We start from the raw sequence: 9242 nt of genomic DNA on the forward strand, positions 1-9242 counted from the left end.
TTAGCCATTACATTACTTATAGATAATTTTATGATTCAGTTCCATTTTTATACCTTTTATAGATCTTGGAAATGTATAAATAAATCTCTATTCAGAAATGTTTGAATTATGGGATGAATAAATACACTTATGGGAAATAAAAATTATAGAGAAGAAAAGATTAGAAAAGCAAGAATTATACACATGTTAAACAAAGAAAATTTCTGCCAGACTCTTAGACTCTTCTGGTTCTTGGGCTCAAAATACTTAGAAAAAAACTAAACAATACTAGTTATGGTTCAGAGAAAAACATAAATACCAAAACTTCTAAAAGTGGGGGAAATTTAACCACATAGAAATTAAAAGAAAGTATTAGTTCACATGTTTGGGGTTAATTCAAAACTAACAGCTAAATGGAATCAATAAATACATTGGGGTATCAACTTTAACAAATGGTTGTACAGAGGTATTTTGAAAATATTAATTTGATTTGTTTTTCATTCTTTTTCTCTAAAAGCCACATTCACCGTCACCAGAGAAGGGAAGGAGAGAGTCTACCTCAGTTGGGAAGATGGAAAGGCAAAAGGTCAATTAAATGAGATGTGAAAAGGGAACTCAGTAGATACTGGGGGGAAAAAAAAGCAATGGAGGCAAAGAAAACAGATGGTAAGATGTATGCGCATTAACTTCTCCACTGGGGGTTGAAAATCCCAGAAACAGAAGGCATATTGCATTGTTCAAAGGGACTGCCCAAAGAGGTGTTCCAGGGTGCTGACTATGTGGGACTCAAGGAAGGAACCCTCTGAAAGGGTTCCCTACACACATCAAATTTAGAGGTGTAGAAGAGTTCGACAAAGAGAGGAACTGAATCCCTCTTGACTCTCAAATGCCATAGAGGTCTTAAGGCCTTTAGAGGAGTCTGCAAGAAGAGCAATAGCATCACCAAACCAGTTTACCTGGAGAAGGTGATGCAGCAGGACTTTGTATTTGAAAATCTTTAACTGCTTTCTGAATTCAAAAAGAGGATATTGATCATAAATATATATACCTACTATGTACCCACAAAAATTAAAAATTTTAAAAAAAGATACTGCATAATAATTTAACTACATCAACATTATGAATCAAAATGAGCAGGAACAGCATTCCCTATAATGCCTTCCCATCTGGAATGCTTTTCCATAAGAAAACATATTGACCATGACAAATTTGTGGTAGCAAGTCTAGGATTTTCCAGACAAACTAAACATTATTTTAGAAAGGTTTTAAAAAGGAGAATTTTTTGTTCTTTGAAGTATAGGTGGCTATGTTAATATTAGAGTGTGATTCTGCCATTGTGATGTTGCAAGTATTTTACATGGAAGAAAGAAAGGAGATGGTTCTAGCCATTTCATGTAAAAAGCAACTCAAGATAATCACTTGAAAAAGAGCTCACATCCAGGAAGACATCTAAAATCAGTTAAGCCAAAAGAGTATTACATTTGAACTGCAGAGAAATGTTATCAATTTTTTATTTAATCAAAGAATAAACAGTGTTGATGTTCTAAAAATATCTTTGAACACCTTTCCAGAAGTATCTTTTGTAAAAGTATGTATCTGCTAAACAAAAGCTAGATACTTAGGAATTGTAGAATCCTGTAACCAAATTCCTAGTTCTTGTTTTTTCTTGAATATGTATTTGTCAGAGGAGTTACTTATGAAGTGAGCCTATGTATGTTTTAAAACAACTGTCCTTACCCTGGGGTTCCATGAACTTGGATGGAAAAAAGTTACATCTTTATTTTCACTAACCTCTGATACTGAGCATTTCCTTCAAGTATGAAGGTAGGTGAAACCACAGACATTGTGGCTTTATTACCAATAAAATGATACTTTTATATCACATTATGGTTGGTGTAGCTATATGTCAACTGATTACCACCACAAAAATATAATAGACATAACCAATAGATCTTTGTAGATAGACTGTTTTCAAGTATGATGCATTTTAAACAGATTCAACCTCTTCCCTACTCTACTTCACAGGCCATCCCCATACCATCAACAAAACAAACTTTTCCTATTCAGACCCTGCCAGTGGGAGCCATTTCATTTTATGTATATTCATTCTCCTTTCCTTCTATCAAATTCCAGAAACAAACTTATTTAAGTAAATCCAGGGGATTCTGCCTCAATAGGACCACGAAAGGGTACATCTGAGTCAAACAGCCTGCCCTCCAGTTGGAAACCACACTCCATTTGTAACAGTGGTCCCACAGGCCACTCCCTGATCACCACTCCAGCGTCCGACACTTTCAAGAAAGATGCTTGAAAGAGCATCTTTCATCAGCGTTGCACAGAGGGTCTGTTTTGCCCAGCAGGCAGAGACCTGCTCATCCTGCCACGAGAGCCTTCCGAAGGAGTTGCCTCTGGCTTGGTGATAATCCTTCTGGTAGCCCAACCTGAACTCCAGGGTCATCAGCCACCAACTCGAAAACCCAATGCCCCATTCCCTGAATGTAGCCCTTGCCTGGATCCCAAGAAAATGCCAAGGGACCCGAGGACACTCACCAGGCCTCCGCATAAGCTGACGACGGCCTTGTAATCCTCCTGTGAGTTGACCTGGCCGCGGTAGAAGCAGTGGCGCAGGTCTGAGGGCCCTGCGTCTCTCTCCCAGGCCCCGCGCTCCGGGGTTCCCAAGTGCACCTCGCTGTAGCCGGCGGCCAGAAAAGATGCATCGGCGGTCAGGTTCAGCTGGAAGAGCTGCCCGTAGGCAGTGAAGCGATAATGGGTTCTGAACGGCATGGGTTCCAGCGCCTCGGAGCTGCGTTTCCGCCGGCTGAAGTGGTGGCTCTGAGGGAACACTTCTCCAAACTCATTGACCCGCTCGGGGATCACTACTTCGTAGGAGGTCAGTGTCCTCACCAGGGTTTCTGCAACCACAGCGACAGGACCAGTGAGCTCACACGCGTTCCTCATTGTCCACCTCTAAACTTCTTCCACCAAACGTCCCCGCTAAAGGTCCCAGGTCCCAGTACAGCCAGGGGCATGACAAATGCACACATGCTGATGCGCACGCACACACACACACGTGCACTGGGACTGTTAGTGCTCTGCTTTCCCACACCCCCGACTTGCCCTACCCTCCCCAAGCAAAGACCCTACCACTAATGGCCCTAAGCAACCCACTTCCTTCCCCAGTACCTCCTAACCTCCCCGCAGCCGCCAACTCGTTCCCTCTGGGTGCACGCGCCCCCCTGCCCTTGCGCCCCCGCCGTGTGGTTCTGGGAGTGCGATGCGTCTCAGGCGCGCACGATTCCTCGAAACCCGGCGCAGTCGCGACCTCTCGGGCTGACTGGTCCAGGAGTCCCGGGAGCTCCAGCAGGGCCAGCGTTCCCCAAAGGGCTGAGCCGCTCGTCCCCTCGACCCGCATGTCCCACTCAGGCCCCGCGCCCCCACATCGCCGCTGAAGGCGTCTCGCGGTGACTTTACCTTGCCTGGGGTGGAAGTGAACTTCCCAAGACCTGGTGATGAAGAGCGAGAGATGGTAGAGCAGCCCAGTCAGCCACTTGGCCACCCACATGGTTCCACCCAGGGGACTCCGATCGGGGAGGCCCACCAGAGCCGCCGGCAGCCGAGCCGGCTTCCCTCGCGCTCCGATCCCTCTCCTCCCTCTCGCCCGCCGCTCTCCGCGCCGGCCGCGGCTCTCCGCGCCTCAGCAGCCTAGGAAACAGCAGCGCGGGCCCTGGGCCGGCTCTTCCAGCCACACCGCCTGTCTCCGCTCGCTGAGCCGCTGCTTCATCGCACTGCAGCCTCACTCCCCTTCCTGCGCCCGCACTGCCCTCAGAAACTCTCTGCTCATGTTCAGCTCGGCGCGGGGAAGCAACTCGACCTAGCAGGAATGGTGCCAATATAGCCACCTCGGACCAGCGAGCGCCGGGGAGAGCCCGCCCCTATGGGCTGTTCCCGGCCAATCAGCGGGAGGCGCGGCCCCTGCTCGCCCTTCCCCGCTCAGCCCCCTCCCTTCTCCACTCAGCCGCAAGGGGACTGCGGTACCCTCCTGCTGCCCCAGTGGGCGCGCAACTTGCTGAGTAGCCCCAAAGCCCGGCTCGGCACCAACTCCGGACCTATGAAACCCAGCGAGATGCAAGCACCCGCGTACGTGAAAGGTGCCTAGGGTTTTGAGCTCTTAGATGAAATGACAAGCATCAGATAGAAAGTTTCTGTTTTGTATGTTTCACGGTACTTTTAGGCTTCTCAAACAAAATAAAATAAGCTACAACGGAAGTTCTTGTAGGCAGAGGATGCTACCAATGAAGCTCAGTGACCGGGCCTCACTTGCATGGGCCCTTGTGTGTGCTGGGAGTTGCCGGGAGTTGAGGAGTGCCATAGGTGGGGCGAGGAAGCCGAGTTTGCACACAAGCACTTCTGACAATTGCCGAAATAAATTCAGAAAAGGATATGAGTCTCCAAAGTTTTAGTAACTTACTGTGGTTTATTTTTCTTCTTTCTAATATTCATATTTGTACTTAATTTTGTATCAAGAGCCCTTCAAAATTATATAAACGTCAAGACCCACAAAACTTGGATCTGCCCTGCCTGCGAGAGTTTTTGCCGTTAGTTCCACAGTATTCATATACACTTTGTTTATAATATACAAATAATCCCGTATATTCACAATTATCCTCCTCGACAATTACTGTGGCTCTGAATCCAGTTGTCCCCAGGTGTCTGTTAAATTGAATACACCTCAGTGGTAGCCGAAAGCAATTATTTTAGTACGATTTCTCATTTCTCAAATCCACCTGTTTGATTTGCAGGTTACGTAATTACTTTTCTCTATATCCAGTATGAAAGCAAAGTGGGTGGGAATAGTCAGATTGTCTTGAAATCCAACCAGGGGAGAGAAAGAATATGAAAAAAAAAGGAAAGGAGTATATGAGTAAATCTTCACACACACAATGGAAAACACTTTTAATTTAGTTCCTGACTGCTCTACCTCCTCTGAGCTCTCAACAATGGAAACGCTGCACTCTTTCAATTGACCTCTGATGGCATGCCTCTTCACTTTTATATCATACACTTGGTCATCTTTTGTTCACCACAAATGTGGAACAATCTTGTTCAATGAAAGAGGGTTTAATCTTACATCTCCCAAGGAAATCACCCAGCTTGGTGATAGTAATTCTTCCATAATCATTCCCCTTCTTTTGTACTCTTTTCTCACAAGTGACATTTCATTCACCAAAGAATTATAGACTTCTGGTGGGATTTTTTTCCTAAGCTAAACATAGTATTATTCTCAACAAAACAAAAATGGACTTTACTCACACCTGTCTATTTAGTGGTTACCTTCAGTACATTATAATTGAGTCATTTTAATTACATTGCAGCTCTGAATGTGTCTTCACATTAGGAGCCATACCTTCTCTCCTACAAATACCAGAAAATAGAACTGCACCTGTTTAATTGGCGATCTCATTGCTGACTACAGGAAAAATTTGATATTTCGTTTCCATCACTGAATGTTTGTAACTCAGGGCAGTATTTACAATCAAGCATTTGATTTTCACCTTGCTCTAAGAATGGGGCGAGGGATTTTTTTTTTCTTTTTCCTTTTTTCTTTTTTGTTTTTTTTTTTTTTTGAGACAGAGTCTTGCTCTGTCACCCAGGCTGGAGGGCAGTGGCACGATTTCGGCTCACTGCAACCTCCACCTCCTGGGTTTAAGCAATTCTCCTGTCTCAGCTTCCCGAGTAGCTGGGACTACAGGCACTCACCACCACGCCTGGCTAATGTTTGTATTTTTAGTAGAGACAAGGTTTCACCATGTTGGTCAGGGTGGTCTTGAACTCCTGACCACAGATGATCCACCCTCCTCAGCCTCCCAAAGTGCTGGGATTACAGAAGACAGCCACAGTGCCTGGCACCATTTTTCAAATAAATGACAAGGTATGTGGGATGCGTATACTATATCATTATTATCTTTACAATGTTCAGTAAAATGTATTGTTTTCCTCATTTCATAGAAGATAGATGCTACAATGTCATACAGTATCTAAGCTGAATTTCTACTAATCCTTTCTGACTCCAAATGCTTTTTCGTTATACTGAGCTATAAATGTTATGATATTCACATTATCTCTCTTCTTTCTTCCTACTCTGCTAATGAAAATGTCATGAATAAGCTAATCTATGCCATTTAATTCAAACTATTTCCTCACATTGATAATTAGAGCTATCACTTATGGAATTCTTTGTAATGTATGAAATTTGAAACCAAAGAGATTTGGGTCTAACTTGATGCTAATCCAGAGTGAATTACATAATCTCTCTGAGCTTCATGGAGGTAATAGGTAAGTTAAATGGTATGTCAGAGGAATTTCATAAGTGGTACCTGATCCCAGTGCTTTGAGAGGCAGAGGTAGGAAAATCATGTAGGCCAGGAGTTTGAAACCAGGTTGGGCAACACAGTGAGACCACCGTTTCTAAAAAAAAAAAAAAAAAATTAGGCATAGTGGCACTTGCCTGTTGAACTAGCTACTGGGGAGACAGAGGAAGAAGGATCATTCCTGAGCCCAGGAGCTCAAGGTTACAGTGAACTATGATCACGCTACCACTCCAGTCTGGGCAACAGAGTGAGATCCCATCTCTAAAAATAATAATAATAATGTAATATAATAATTAATAAAATGTTGTTTGATTTGTAATTGAGACATTAATCATTATAAACACAAGCCATGTGATTAGTTTTTGGCACAGTGTGGCGAAAATATATTCAATCCTGCAAAGGAGAAATATTCTCACTATACTTAGGGGTTAATAGACCTTGTTTTATAATCCTAATTCTACTGTAAGCAGCTGTATAACGTTGAACAATTTGCCTAATGTAAGCCTACTTTTTCTCAGTTGTAAAATAAAGTTAATAATAGTAATCTCGTGCAATTGTTAAGATGATTAAAAGAGACAATACAGGTAACATTCTTGGCATAATACTGAACAAACTATGTTCTCAATGCATATTCATGCTGATTATGGAATACTGAATGTTCATACTAAAAGGAACAACTCTTTGAATATATACTGCTTTTCTAATATTAATAGGTAGGAATTAGGATGGTCAACTTCATGATTTACCTGAGACTGGGGAATTTCCTAAGATGCAAGATTTTCATTGCTGAAACCTGGAAAGTCTTTTGAAAACTAGGATTAGTTGGCCACTGAAGTTCAAGGTTTCTCAACCAAGGCACTATTGACTTTTGGGGTTGGATAATTATTTGTTATTGGAGGCTATGCTGTGCTTTGTAGTATGTTTAGCAGTATCCCTGGCCTCCACCCACTAGATGCCAGTAGTACCCCACCCCTGTTGTACAACCAAAAATATTTCCAGATATTGCCAAATCTCCCTCGAGGGCAAAATTGGCCCCAGTTGAAAACCTCTGCTCTAGTACAGGAAGAAAACAGATAAATAATAAATGCAAAGTGGGTTTTGTAGAAGACTCCACAGATACTGCTTCATTTGTAATTATAAATAGCCAACTGCTTAGTAGAAACTCTTCATATATTCTAATTGGTATGAAAATTATCCAGCAGTGTAATTAAAGCAGTGCAACCTGTGGTCATTTTGTTAATAATTTTAAAACATTGTCATTGTTTCCAGGAATGCAGAGAAAAATCAAACTCTTCTACCCAGCCACTTATTACACTCTGTATTAATTGTATATTTACTTACCTGCATTTAATACTAAATTATATCACCAGAACCAAGTTCTGTTCCCCCTATGAAATAGAAATAAATTAAATATTCATTAAATGAATAAATACAAATACTAAAATGTATATAACCTAGGGATAATTGGGCATACTATCAGCCAGTCTTACCATCTGTGTTTTAGTTGGGATATTTATACCATTTACATTTAATGTAATAATTTATATAGTTACATTCAAGTCTATTATCTTGCTATTTGTTTTCTATCTGTCCTATCATTATTCATTCCTTTTTTTCTTCATCATCTGTCTTCTTTTGGGTTAAATTAATATGTTTTTGATTCTATTTAATTTCCTTTACTACTCCATTCCTTGTTTTGTTATATAAGTGGTTATTTCAGGATTTATAGTATACATATTTAGCTTATCTCTATCTTCAAGTAATAGTATGCCAATTCAATTTCTTTCTTTCAATCTTTTTACTTTTTACTTTTTCATATGTTATAAATCCCATATTGCATTGTTGCAATTTTATTTAAACAGTTGCTTTCATCTAACATCAATTTTCTTTTCCCTGAAAAGCTTCCTTTAGCCTTTCTTACAGTGTAAGTATGCTGATAATGAATTCTCTCGTCTTTTGTATGTCTTAAGAAGTATTGATTTCATCTTTATTTTTTAAGCCTATTTTTTCTGAGTATGGAATTCTATGCTGAAAGCTGTAGGTTTTCTTTCAGTAGTTTCAAGACATTGATTAATTGTCTTCTTGCTTCTTTCTAGATTTTTTTCTAACAAAAAAAATGTCATGAATGAAAAATCTGTTATACTCATCTTCTGCAATAGGGTATCTTTTTGTTGTGAACACTTAAGATTTTTCTGTCACTAGTTTTGTGCAAATTGATTACAATAAGGCTTGATGTGATTTTCTTAATGTTTCTTGTGCTTGGAGTTCATTGAGTGTTTTGGGAACTGTGGGTTCCCAAATGTATTTTCATCAAATTTGCATAATTTGAAGTTATTATTTTTTCAAAACTTTTTCTTTTTTAAGAGAATTTCAGCATACCTTTAATCCTGTGTTCTCTAATGTTCACATATTACATATACAACTATAGTACAACTATTATTATTTTGATTTTTTTTTATTTCCGTAGTTCGTTGTGGAACAGGTGGTGTTTTGCTACATGAATAAGTTCTTTAGTGGTGATTTGTGAGATTTTGGTGCACCCATCACCCGAGCAGTATACATTGCACCCTACTGTAGTCTTTTATCCCTCAACCATTTCCCCCGCTTTCCCCGTGAGTCCCCAAAGTCCATTGTCCATTTTCTCATTCTTATGCCTTTGCATCCTCATAGCTTAGCTCCCACTTATAAGTGAGAACATACGATGTTTGGTTTTCCATTCCTGAGTTACTTCACTTAGAATAATAGTCTCCAATTTCATCCAGGTCGCTGTAAATGCCATTAATTCATTTTTTATGGCTGAGTAGTATTCATTATATATATATATATATATACACCACAGCTTCTTTATCCACTCGTTGATTGATGGGCATTTGGGTTGGTTTCACGTTTTTGCAA

General features: G+C 40.8%; 1 protein-coding gene across 7 annotated transcripts in view; it reads right to left on the bottom strand.

Moving 5' to 3' along the window:
* The window catches only part of ADAMTS20 (ADAM metallopeptidase with thrombospondin type 1 motif 20), a 209498-nt gene extending 205599 nt beyond the window's left edge, over positions 1-3899 (bottom strand). For 6 of the 7 annotated variants that reach the window (XM_054527153.2, XM_054527150.2, XM_054527149.2 and 3 more), the window contains exons 1-2: positions 3451-3899; positions 2530-2891 (exon numbers count right to left, since the gene is read on the bottom strand). In XM_054527153.2, coding sequence (XP_054383128.1) covers positions 2530-2891; positions 3451-3541 — 453 coding nt within the window. In that variant the 5' untranslated portion in view covers positions 3542-3899. Of the gene's footprint in view, positions 1-2529; positions 2892-3450 lie in introns of those variants that run through there. The other variant, XM_054527154.2, reaches the window with a different exon arrangement.
* Positions 3900-9242: the final 5343 nt, after the last annotated feature.

Source organism: Pongo abelii, chromosome 10 (assembly GCF_028885655.2).
Source record: "Pongo abelii isolate AG06213 chromosome 10, NHGRI_mPonAbe1-v2.0_pri, whole genome shotgun sequence".
Taxonomy (NCBI): domain Eukaryota; kingdom Metazoa; phylum Chordata; class Mammalia; order Primates; family Hominidae; genus Pongo; species Pongo abelii.